This window comes from Silurus aristotelis, assembly GCF_946808225.1.
Source record: "Silurus aristotelis genome assembly, chromosome: 23".
NCBI lineage: Eukaryota > Metazoa > Chordata > Actinopteri > Siluriformes > Siluridae > Silurus > Silurus aristotelis.
Window position 1 is genome coordinate 6747226 of NC_139596.1, and position 13773 is coordinate 6760998.

At 37.3% G+C, this 13773-nt stretch overlaps 1 protein-coding gene across 1 annotated transcript in view; it reads right to left on the minus strand.

The window, feature by feature from the left end:
- Window positions 1-13773, minus strand: part of abca2 (ATP-binding cassette, sub-family A (ABC1), member 2) — an 89582-nt gene that overhangs the window by 50102 nt on the left and 25707 nt on the right. Inside the window, exon 2 of the mRNA XM_083526777.1 lies at window positions 3472-3565. Within this exon, the coding sequence (XP_083382903.1) occupies window positions 3472-3565 (94 nt within the window). The remainder of the gene's footprint in view (window positions 1-3471; window positions 3566-13773) is intronic.

Consider the following 13773-nt stretch of genomic DNA (forward strand, 5'->3'; position numbering starts at 1 on the left):
GTCAGTTTTTTTTTAGTCGAACTGACCTCGTATCTACACACACTGGTCGTAAAATAGCAAATCTACCACATAGGTCACTCTCTATGTACACAATTGCTGCTGTCCTGCTGTTTTTCATCCTGATTAAACTATCAAGCAGCTTTTTATGGATTATTAGACTGTTTGTTAATGTATTCACAACTTTGGTACAGCTGATTCACTGTTTCCAGCATCACACACACACTCCTACCCATAATTGCATAACTGCAAAGAATAATGGCATAAATGCTGAGAACGAGCCATCAAACTACTGTCATGATGTCTTTTCACCGACAGACTTGAGCATAGGGGGCTGACAAATAGGACAGATAAATTCCAAGTAAGAAATAAAACATGATGAAAAATTTTGAAAAGAGAATATAATCAACAATGTGATGTGGTCTAAGTATTATAACTCACTGTGAAGCCGGATACTGTAACCACCATTCATTACATACACTTCATAAAGCCTGCTGTCATGAAAGTGAGCTGGAAAACTGTAGACTGGTTGCAAAAAATAATTTCCACAAGCCTGAATAAAGCTCCTACTACAGAGATGATAATGTCATTTAAAAGCATTTAACAGCACTGTGGTGTAAAGTCAGTAATTTTGTGACTACAAAGTGACCTTTATTATCCCTGTACCTACTGGTATTTATTATACACCGATACACCAATCAGGTATAACATTATATATATATATATATATATATATATATATATATATATATATATATATATATATATATATATATATATATAAATGGTGAAGTAAATAACCCTGTTATATCTTCATCATTGCACCTGTTAGTATGTGGGATATATTTATTAGGCAGCAAGTATACATTTTGTTCTCAAAGTCGATGTGTTAAAAGCAGGAAAAATGGATGAGCGTAAGGATTTGATCGAGTTTGACGAGGTCTAGACAACTGGGTCAGAGCATCTCCAAAACTGCAGCTCGTGTGGGCTGTTCCCGGTCTGCAGTGGTCAGTATCTATCAAAAGTGGTCCAAGAAAGGAACAGAGGTATACCGGTGAACAGGGTCATTAATCACTGATGCACGTAGGGAGCGAAGGCTGGTCCATGTGGTCCGATCCAAAAGACGAGTTTCTGAAGCTCAAAATGTTAATGCTGTTTTTAATAGAAAGGTGTCACAATACACAGTGCATCGCTGCGTAGCCACAGACCAGTCAATATTAGGCAGGTGGTCATAATGTTATGCCTGATCAGTGTATTACTTGAACCTTACCTAATTATATTCAGTAAAATAATCTAAGCAGCATCAAATTAACATAAAAGTTCAAAATATTTAATTATATTGAATTGCCAGCACCCTCTTAGGAGTAGGATTTACAGATAAAGCAATCCGGTGTCCCGTAATTACCAAATTGGTCCCATAACTGGTCTGATAATTTAATGATCCTTCACTTAATGAATGGCCCGGGTAAATGTGAGATTCCCTGACAATGTCATGGCTATTTCACATTCAAGCCCAAGCTGCAGGTCATATTGGCATCTCCCTCAGGATGTCAATGCAAGACTTCTGGCACTGACAGCAACCTACGGAAAGTTAAACATAATCTGCTGACTCTCCTTTCCTTAAGTGTTTGGATACTGCAGCAGACAGCCTGCGGAGCTGGCATCCTGCTCATTCGCTTTTCTCCTTCCTCTCTCCACTAATAAGTCACCTCCTTCCGGCGTTCTTAAATTCGGTCGCACGCGCTCACTCGCTTTCAGAACCTGCCCATGCGGTCGAATTTCTCTGTTTACACAAGCCGGTGTCATATTTCTTCTGTTCCAGTGATAGCTGGTCTAGTAAGACATGCTAGCTGTCGCATAGTCCAGGGTATAATACACTGCTGTCTGACATCTGCTTCCTCTCTGATCGAGGATTAACACAGCAAACACGGTCAGAAGGAAAAGCCCGGTCGCCGGATAAATACATTAAACAGGTTAAACAGAAGTGTGTGAGAAGAGATTAATATTTTAGATTTGAAGGACTAGTTTGGCAAAAAAAAAATTCAATGTCAACATTTTCCTACATACCCCAGGGATTGCCAAGGATTACTTATTATTATTTAATTTATTATAATTATAAAAAGCTACAATGCGGTAATACATTCAAGTCTGTCCGACTCAACTCTGGGGTAAATGGAAAAGTCTGTGAATAAAATTTTTCTGCCAAACTTTTCCTTAATAGTTTATCTTTAAATAAGCAGCGACTTTGGAAATAAGTAACAATGCCAGCATGTTAGTGTACACGAAGACATTTGCGGACATTAAACATATCTGATCTTTTTTGTTGTTGTTCATTCATTCATTTTCAGGTACTGTACATTTATTAATACATTATGTGTGAGGCGTATTGATTGTGTGCTGGAGTCTACTGATGTCTGCTCAGTGTCTGGTTCTTTAATATGGTCCTTGCTTTTATTACACTCACATTGTATAAGAAGCAAGATCGGAAGCACGTTCCACTCAAGTTAGCGAAGACCCCCACCGCTGACACCCCACACACACTCACACAGAGACGTGCACTGCTACGCACATTAGAGCCCACACCATGACACACGCGGCATTAGGAAACAGAGAGGCTAAATGCAGCACAGATGGCATGGCGCACACTAATATCATAAAATCAGAAACACAGAATTAAAAAACAATGCTTAGACTTACACACTGGTCCAGCATGCAGTGAACATGTACCATGAAAAAAATAAAAGAATACATAGAGAGATGAGCAAGAGAGAGAGACAGATAGGGACACAGAGAGAGAGAGAGAGAGAGAGAGAGAGAGAGAGAGAGAGAGAGAGAGAGAGAGAGAGAGAAAGAGAGAGAGAGAGAGAGAGAGAGAGAGAGAGAGAGACAGACAGACAGACAGACAGACAGACAGGAAAGGACAGGTGATAGAAAGAAATAAAACAAATACAAGAAAAGACAAAAAGATGATGTTTGATTTCATTCGGCACTGAAAAACCAAAAGGACACTATGGTGACGAGGATTAATGAGGACGCTCTCTGAGAAAAAACAGAACTAACTACTGTGCCAGAAGCTGAAACATCTTTGCAATCGACAATGGATTAGCAAAGTTGCCCAGTAAATGTTGCATGGCCACATACAAGAAGACAGTAACATGGATTTTTTATTATTTATCACACGACTAGAGATAATTACTCACAGTACCAGCACTGTTATCGACTACTGTAGTGGACACGGTTCTGTAATGTGGTCTGTATAGGGAGAACTTCTGCTAGTTAGAAATCGGGCAATGTAATCGTTCTAAGGAATCGGGATTTTTTGTTTGTTTTTTCGCTTTGCACTTGAACTACATTTTTACTACATGATTTTTACAAATGATTTACAAAAATGCATTTTCTCACCAAACAATTTCTATTTATTCACTCAGTTTGCTGCAATTTTTCTCTCCCCATTTTATTTGGCATCAATCTTACCTTCTTTTACAGGGATAGCTGGCTTTTTCTGTCTCAGACCCAGCAATATGAAGAAAAGGACCAGAGGGATGAAGATCTCAAAGGCCAGCACCCACTGTGAACACACACACACACACACACACACACACACACACACACACACACAAAGCAAGGCAGTGAATATGGCTTGTCAGGATGATTTTGTGTATTTATTATTCCTTTTGTCTTGTGTGGCAAATTAGAACAAATTATGTTGCGTCAGAAAAACATAGTAGTTTCATAAACTTTAACATTAGGCACAGTTAGCAAAGAGTGTTCTGGTTATGCTAGCTAGTTTAATGTTTTCTAAATTGCCAGTATTATAGTATCAGCTTTGGCTTGACCCAGTTTTATTTTCTATAATAAGACTTTATGGACAGGTCAAATTAAATTTTCTACTTTTAATACTATTTGAGGTAAAATCTTTGGGAGAAAAGGTGTAGGTTTGTGTTCTTTTGTCTGTTTATCTAGCATGACTGAGAAATGCTAAACAATAATTAGACAAATTGCAAATTGCTGTTTTCTATCCACCCAAATACATGTTTCCTATACTTTTGGGCTAAAAAAGGACAGTCTGTCACAACAATCAGAATTCAGAAATCATTTTACTACAATGGCTCGATTTTTAGCGATTTTCCATGCACGGCAGTCCCAAGAGTTTAGAGAACAAATAAACAAAAAAAATAATTTGTGAGTTCTATTTCAAATAGTCTAATTAAACACATGCAAATGTAGATTTCCATCGCGCATTCATAAAAGACACACAACACTAGAACACACAAAAACAAAACAAAAAAACAATAGAAAATATAAAAAAAGAAACAATTTCAAAGAGTGGAAACATTTATACACTTATCTCAGCATTTTACTAATTCCTAAAACGATGCGGCATGGTCAGTATGCCTGAACCATCTTAGGACAGCCTGCTTCACATTGTCACCAGTGCTGAAATGCTGACGTCCAAGGAACTAAAACAGTAGAGTTCACTCTAAAAAAGTGAAAATTCACTAGTAAACACTCTACTAAACTACTTTATGATGGATATGAATCGTTATGTAAGTCACCGGGTCAATTTGGTTGAACCGGTATAAATCCACCAGTTGATACACCAGACCGCCAACGTCTGCTGACAAATATGCAATCTTTAGCAGCCAAATAGCCTGGGGCTGTTACACAAAACATTTCCTGTTTTACACACACAGGTCAACAAGTGGAGAGTAAGCTACAGAGAGGAGAAAACAACAGCAAAGCAATGTGGAATTCACACACACACACACACACACACACACACACACACACACACGCACACACACATACGCACAAGACAGCAGGTGGCTGATGTAAGCCAGTGGGATTGATAAGGTATGCAAATATATTATTATATATTTATATTGTCAGTCACCTTAATGCTCCACTATTATAATACCTTTAAATTTACAAAGCTCCACATTATAATGCTGGGACATGCTCTTTCATTATAGTGTAACTCTGACTCTGCCCTGAAACATTAGACATTTTGGTGTTTTACTTTACTGCTTATGATATCTCAGTTTGAACCCACAGAGCAAACATGGATGCACATCTCTCAATGTAAGAATTTTTTTTTTTCTTCACACCTATGAACCTATATTTTTCACTGCAGTGCTTTATCGTAGACAATGGAGGAGGTGTAGAGATGATGATGCTAATAATGATGATAATGATAGCTTTAGGTAACATTAGGTTAAAGCTTTGGTTTAGCTACACCTCTCCTATCTCCAAAAGAAACAGTAAACACCCACGTTGCACATCTGAGCAAATACGTGGCTGGTATTCAAAGATTCTTGTAGCGTCGCCAAAAGCAGCGCAGGCCTCGCTGTCGCTGATAATTGTCCTTAACAACACACCCAAAGTGTCTTAGAGTTTATTTTACCTGACTAAAATATACCTCGCTTTGATCTACCTCAGCAGGCTTTCTTAAGCCTTACGATGAAAGAATGTAAAGGGGGAAAATAAGACCGAGGATGAGTTCACGCATTTCCTTTAGAAACTCTTCCTTTGCTCACTAATTCATCACATCCGTCTCTCAAGGTCACGATAAACAAGAAGCCTTTCTGCACTCTACCCCAATGCACAAAGACACATCTGACAAACATAACAAAGCTTCAGTTATAAGAGCGCACGCAGCGAACAGTGAGTACACACACGCTGCTAAAAAATCAGCGTCCACAGAGAGTGCTTTTCTCGCGTTAAAATTCCTCAAGCTTATTGATTTCTAAATTTATGCAAAGGGCGAAGAGAAATGTTTGATTTGAATATTAAACAGCTCTCGGTGTTTGAGTCAGGGAGTGTGAAAATGCCTTCTCAGTGTTCCTGCTGCTGAATTTGCATGTCGGAGGCTGAGCTTCCATTATTTATAGGTGGGCCAATGCATCTATTTAATACTGGCTTTCAGGCAAAGAGCAGACATGGTGCAACACACAAAAACTCACACACACACACACACACACACACACACACACACACACACACACACACACACATACCCACACACACACTTATTGATAGTACTCAGACAAGTCATATTAAAAAGCCAAAGGGTCAAAACCAAGCAAGTCAAAAATAGCAGCCTTAATCAAAACACAGATCGGGCTCAAATTGCCCTTTCCAGAGTCTGTAATCAAATCAAATAAAAATCAATGCATGATAAATAATCCCAATAGTGTCCGATCTGCATTTAATGAATTTCCATTGCTTAAATACGGCGGTTGACAAAGTGTCACTATTCTTATATGTGTGTATACATAGTAAAGAATTTGCTTTTAAATGTACTTAAATATCACAAATAGAGTTGGGAGAAATGGTGACTCAGTGGTTAAGAAGAGATTCTTAATCACAGAAGTTCAAGAGTTCAGGTCCCACCACTTCTTATCTACGACTGCCGGACGCTTGAGCAAGGCCCTTAAACCTCAAGTGCTTAATTGTATGAATTAGAAAACTGTGTCTCTGTAAATAAGGGCATCTGCCAAATGCTGTAAATGTAACTAGTCTTAGAAAAATATATTTTTTGTAATTTGCTGCAATTCAGTGTTTAATTTTTTACTGTACATCAGATGTTTTTCAGGAGAGTTTTCTATAGTTCTATAGTAGACACACAGTAAGAGAACCCTTACTCCACATGCACATACTCATCAGAATTGTAGTGTTATGCTTTTAGTCTCACCAGGTTCTTATTTAAAACAGCTCATGCTTTCATTCAAAGTAGTGGGGAGCGGCATGTTTTTCCAAAATGTACTGTAGTCAAAACTAAGATTTAAGGAATTGAAATGAAGTAACATAAAAAATACTCATTCTATTTGTCAAAAATATACAAAATATTTGTATAATTTATTCAAGTGAAATACTAATGGTTTGACAAATCAGATTTAGAAACTATAGGAAACTTTCTGAGAAATACAATGTCAAAATGGCATTCGCTAACCAGCTTGGTTTGTTTAACAATTGTTAATAACTTTTACACTACAAAATGTACTCTTGAGTCTAACAAGTTCACTGATAACAAGTCCACTGAATGGAGTGGTTTGTGTTGTTTAATATATGTTAAATTTAAGCAATTTTCTGTATCATGTCTTGTTTATTATCAGATTTTATGAGATGAAGGGAAAAAAAAGAATATCGTGCAAAAATTGGCATCATGGTGTATATTGGCCATCGGCTGCCCTGATTTCTATATATCGACATTGGCCAGAGAAAAACCCATATCGGTCGACCTCTACAGGAAAAGGCAAGCTAAAAGCAAAGAGGTCTTCCAGAGATTCAATTTAATGAACCATGACCTGTAAAGTAATATGAGATGAAGTTGTATGACCTTTTTAAAAAATACATGATGATAGACTCTCTGATTAAACTGGTGTTGCTCCATCCCATTTTATCCAATTTTTTTCAATGCATTGTGAAAAGAAAGCAAAAAGAATATAAAATCAACCTGAAAAAAGCATACATGGTAGAGATGGTATATTTAAAATTGGGGGTCATGTCCTATGCTCTGTCTTAGAAACTTCAATAGAACACAAAAACAAGATTATAAAAACATGACTGTATATGCATTTTGTGCTACAGGAACAAAAATAAAACTTCAGAACTTCAGAGTGCTAGCAGGTCACATCATTCCACGAATCACTGATTTTTGTTTTCCTCTATATATTATACACCATTAATAGCACAGCCATTGTATTTTATTCCTTACATTGCCATTTGTTTGTGCTACCAAACAACTGAGATGCAACCACAAGGGTTGGGGTTTCGAAGCTCGTCTCCACCCTGCGAGTGTGAAGATTGAGTGTCAGAAGACCTGCAAGTCAGTATGAAGGATTGTGTCCAGTGACTCTGTGTAAGTGGTACAGAAAATATATGGATTTAAACGTGAAGATTTATGTAAGTGTTACATGTCACCCAAGTGGATTCAGCTTTGGCTATTTTTTACGTTTCTTCATTCATCAAATATGGTCACTGTATCCATATTATAACACTGCTGCCTTTAATAGAACTTTGATTCGCATAAATATCAATACATTTGTGATTTATAGCTTACATTTCTTAAAAAAAAAAAACAAAGGAAAATAGCCCCAGTCCTGACTAGTGGGATGTGGTAGATTAACTGGTAATTAAAGTTTAATAGTGACCATCGAATTCAATTAACCTCCAAGGAATAATCAAACTTCACTGAGCGCACAATAAAGCGAAATCACTATCTCAAATAAAGCAAATACTGTTGGAAATGTGATTGATTCAGTAAACAAAAGATTTATTTGCTCTAAAGGTTATAGGCTTTTTATAGGCTTGGTCAAACAACCACCAAAAAAAATGGGTATCGACTGATTTTTCTTGCCGTTCCCTCCCAGGAAGACCCTAATGGATGGAAACATTGTAATCCGATAACGCAGCAACAGGAGCCGAAAACGACACTTTGCATTCGTGATCGCATTGTAGCACTACTTATCACTGAAACTCTATAACTCACGTCTGATATTTATCCGGATGTTTGTGTGTGTGTGTGTGTGTGTGTGTGTGTGTGTGTGTGTGTGTGTGTGTGTGTGTGTGTGTGTGTGTGTGAGTGGAAATCACATTTACTGGCAGCCAAGTAAATGTGTTGCTCTTAAATGATGTGTGGCTGTGTTAGTCATGTGCATGCTGCAGGTCAGTGGCTCTCGAAGGACGCGGCCTGCATTGATTTCTTCTTCATCCCCTAAATAACTAGTGAGAGATTTCTCTCAGGGTTTCCCTCGATTTACATCCTAGCAAACATAGTAACACTCACAGCAGGCTCCCGGGGCAGACATTAACCAGGCAAATGAAAAGAAATCTGACTTTTAAGACTTTTACCTTAAGATCCTGATATATAGACATAATATTGATATAGACAAATCTAGAGCTAGATAGTGCTAAATATTGCTCACCCTTACCAGAGGGTTTTTTTTGTGAACGTGGGCAGTAAAGGAGGCTAAAAAATGTTATTCAAGTTTTTGTCATACCATCATATGACCACTAAAATGACGAAAAACATAATATAATGAATCAAGGTAGAGATTTAGCAACCACTTTATTAGGAACTCAGTTAAGCTTCAGTTCAGTCTGCACATGAACATTCAAAATGTGAAACAAAATGTCACCTCAATGTCACCTTTTTAGAAATTGCTGATTTCTACACACTAGTGTCTCTAGAGGTCTAGAGAGCTGCGAGTGGATGAGAGAGATGAGTGTATGGTTTGACCTGACAGGAAAGCTATAGTAACTTTATGGCAGTCTTCATATAACCCTTATATAAGTAATTTTTGTATCAAGGATCTCAAAATATTCAACAGGTCAAAAACTGTAAGCAAATAGGCTGCAAGAGTAGAAGACCACATTTTCTTCCATTCCTGACAACCAAGAACAGTAGTCTGGGGCATCAGAAGAATCAGATTGACAGAAACTGGACAGTTAATGATGAAGGAAAAAATACCATGCCTTCATATGAACATGTCAGATTAGTGTTAAATGACATGCTTTTTTGAATCCATAGATTTTCTATATATAAAATGACTGGGTCAGCCAACAAATTTAATTACATCTCTGCTTGTAACTGATTTAATATAAGTTATTATAGATTGTGTAATCTCTAACCTATGTAAAATTTTGTAGTGATGCAGTATAATATAAAATTGGGTAAGCAAGTCACCATTACATCAAGAACACAAAGCTAATCATTATCTCTTAGCTAGCTAACATTCATTTCTGAAACAAACCTGACATCCGAGTATTTTCTTGGAGATTTTCTTGAAAAAATAATAGACAAACTAACAAACTAAAAAAAGATGATAGGTAAAGACATCAGCAAACCTTTAATTCGCATACAATACTACTTCCCTTTATCCCTTATGCAGTGTTTAGTCTGTTTGTCTAACTATGTGCAGTGTGAAACTCTGACTTGATGAATAGACTAATTGTCATGAAACTATCATTAGAGTCCCAGCTTCATCACACTGTCAGAATTCAAACTCAAAATCTTCCTATAATAATGTGAAAACGTGAGGCAGTTGCGCATTACTTGAAGGCAGTGCCGCAATGCTAAATGCACTCAAGTGCAAATCCACAACTCTATCTCTTTTTTTTTTCAAAATAAGAAATAGAAGCTCTACAGACGTCTGAAACAGACTTTGATCTCGCTGCTTAATGCCTCCCCCACTTTTAATCAACAGCAATCATGGCACATCACAGCCCTCGAGACCTGCACAGGGAAGTCATCAGAGTACGAATTACTGAAAATTCTAGGCTCTAGAGCTTCTTTTCATCTTCCTCCAGTAAACACAGAGAGACATTTTTTTCTGCTCCTACTTATTCAGCTGCAACATAATTAGGAAGATGATCGAGCACAAAAATGTTGATTAAGATCACCCATGGGAAAAATGTAATGATGAGTAGGTGTTGATGCAAATGGTCAGCCAACATGGTAGAGAAAAATGAGTGTAGCTCTCAATTTATCTTGTCTTTAATCTATCCTGTTTGTTTTTCTCTATCTATCAGTCATGCTGGATTGTCAATGTGCAGTAAAGTGCATATTTTATTATTATACTAGGGCTGTCAATCGATTACAATATTTAATCAGGTGGAGTTTTTTTTTTTCATCTGAGTAAAGTAAGGATGTCGTGAATAAATGTGTGTTGCATTAAAGGTTTTAATCTCGGCTCTTTTATATTTATTTATTTATAATTTTAATAAAAATGGTCAAACAAATGCGTGCTGCATTAATCGTGGGATGATAAAATCAGTGCTGTTAAAATGTATTTGCGTGAATGCAATTATTAAGGCATTCATTTGACAGCCCTATATTATACATACAAAAAACTATTGTGGGAAATTGTAATATGCAGAAATATAGTAAGGAATAATGTTATAAATGTAATAATAAAAAATTTAAACATTTTTTCTTCTTTCTGTGCAGTTTGCTAACAAATGATCCAAGGCCAGGCCCGGTTTCAGGTATCAACAATACTGCTAATTAAATTCCATGCTCCCGATTCTGTCATCAAGCAATACACAGTAGCCATTTGCTCTTGTCGTTTGTTCTGGCAATTTCTTACATAGACAATTGCACAGACATGAGTCTTACCCTATATGCAGTATAACTCTAGTTAGTCAAATGGTTCTCTATCTTCACTATAATATATTTTACTGCTTAGGCCACTTTACTTTACATCCAAAACCAAACCTGGGGTTGGACTGGAGTTCAACATGTTGACATATAATAAAATAATCACTCTTGTACTAGTGAACTACAGTACATTGCAGATCTCCTATGCAAAAGGCATTAGGGGAAAGCCTGTTAAAACGATACAGCAAGCCTAGCTTCTTTTTTGCGGAAGCCACTGACTTTACAGAAGCACTTTCTGGGGAACCTGACATCATCGTTTTTGCTCTTGCCGATTCCCACATGCATTCCTTTCCCAAGCTTGGTGACACATTCTTCCATCATTAGCAGTGTTGTGCGACTGAGTGTGCTGTACAAGGGACCCAGAGACAGTTGGTACACATAGGAGGGATATCTCATTTCAACAATTCTTCCCCCCATCAACCCTCATTCTTCTGTGTATAATTCCATCAATGCTCAGGTGGGAGTCACTTACCAACTAGTCCAAGAACTGATACCAAGCAAACACTGAAAATAACATCATCATTATTGAGGTACGCTTGAATGTTTAACACCTACATAGACTGTACACTTTCTTTAAACTATAACGGTGCCACCTAGAATACAGATAAAGGAATGGCAACAGGCATTCAGGTCCACAATTTGTCTAGAGCCCAATTATACAGATGGCAGCATAAGAAAAATGAGTCATCTAACCTAAAGGTTAATTAACCTACATGTTCTTTCTGTGACTAATTTATCTGGCTGTAATGAGTGTGAATAAAGACTCATTATGTGTGAACCTATTATCTATAAAAAGCACATGAAATCAAAAGTCATGGCTACAGGGGCACTAGAAACAGACGTTTACATGAATAAGTTTGAATTTGTCTGCCCTTGCACAGCCACATATGGGATAATGCTGCACATACATTAAAAAGGACAAATGAAAGGACAGACAGACAGTTAGACAGATTGACAAATAGATTAGATTGAAGAGTGGAAACAGGTCAATGCTCTGCTTTCACTGTTTCACATTGAACACTGCCTTAATAGCTGAAATTAATCCAACATTTGGAAGACAAAATAACCTAACTACAACAGCTGTATTGAATATATTACAAGATGCAATACTGTATTTTACTGTGCTGTAATGCAGTGTTTGTCCTGTGTTTCTGTCGTACTACCAACAGGTGGAAGTTGTAGCTCAGTGGTTAAGGCATTGGAATTTGGATCGGAAGGTCACAAGTTAAAATCCAACCACCACCAATGCTGGGCCCTTGAGCAAGGCCCTTAACCCTCCCCTGATCAGTTGGAAGTCGCTCTGGATAAGGGCATCTGCTAAATAACAACAGAATAAAACATTCGTAGATCAGATTGGACAAATAAGACAAATCCACTCAGGACATCCACATGAGCACTTATTCATGAACACATATTTTTAAGCACTCAATTGCTAATTGTGTCACAGACAAAAATGTACAGAACACTAATCACACCGTGAATCACACTAATCAACTACTCCCCCAAATACCTATAAACTTTTCCCCCTCAGATCCTCACCAAACTTTGAATGAGAACTTCATTAAAGGCACCTCAAAAAGGTAGATCTTGTTACTAAAAGGCTCATAAGCACTATTCAAGAAGGTTTAATAATAAATGTATAACTGCTCCAGCTTGTCAATTCACACAGTGCCTGTGCTATTTTCTCAAATTACACCAATTTTTCTGGATCATCACAGAATAATGGATGTTCATGTCAGCCTTGAGAGGCTATAAAAAAACAGCAACACATCAAGTGTCTAAAAACAAGTTAAAGTTTGAATGGATCATGAACAAGTCCTCAATTATAGAGGGTCCTACAAATAATAATAGATAAGATACAATCAGTGAACATCAAGGACATCCAAGGATGGACATCACTGACAAGACTTTTGGTACACTATATTGCCAAAAGTTTGTGGAAACCTGGCAATAAATTTGGCATGTGCTTTTTAAACATTCCACATTCAGTCCCTATTTGCTTTTATAATAACCTCCAATTTTCTTGGTAGACACTCCACTAGATTTTGTAGAGTGCTTGTGGAGATTTGTGCTCATTCAGCGAAAAGGTTTAAGTAAAAAAAAAAAAAAAAAAAAAAAAAAAAAGGTACTGATTTAAGTGAGAAGGCCTAAGGTGCATTCAGTGTTTTAAGTTCATCTCAAAGGTCTTCAATAGGGATGAGGTCGGGTTCTACAACAGGCCACTCAAGATCTTGGCAACTCCAAACCATATAAAACATGTTTGATTTATGTAAAGAGGCATTGTAATGCTGGAACAGGTTTGGGTCTCTCAGTTGAAGTCAGTCAAGTGAAGGAAAAATGTTATGCTAAAACATCTGAAAGCATCCTATACATTTGTGTGCATTCTCAAATGTTGTGTTAACAGGTGAGAAAGATCCACATATGCCTGAAAAAGGCAGGTGTCCTATAGCTGTAGTCCATATAGTGTATCTCTCGTAGTGGTCACTACTGGATTATTCTCACACCAGTGTGTGGGGCTGTCAGTGCATGTCAATGCATTAAAGCTTGGATCATGCTGATAGACACCAGTGTGAGAGGCTGTCAGTGCCTGTCATAGCAGTACTGCTTAGATCATG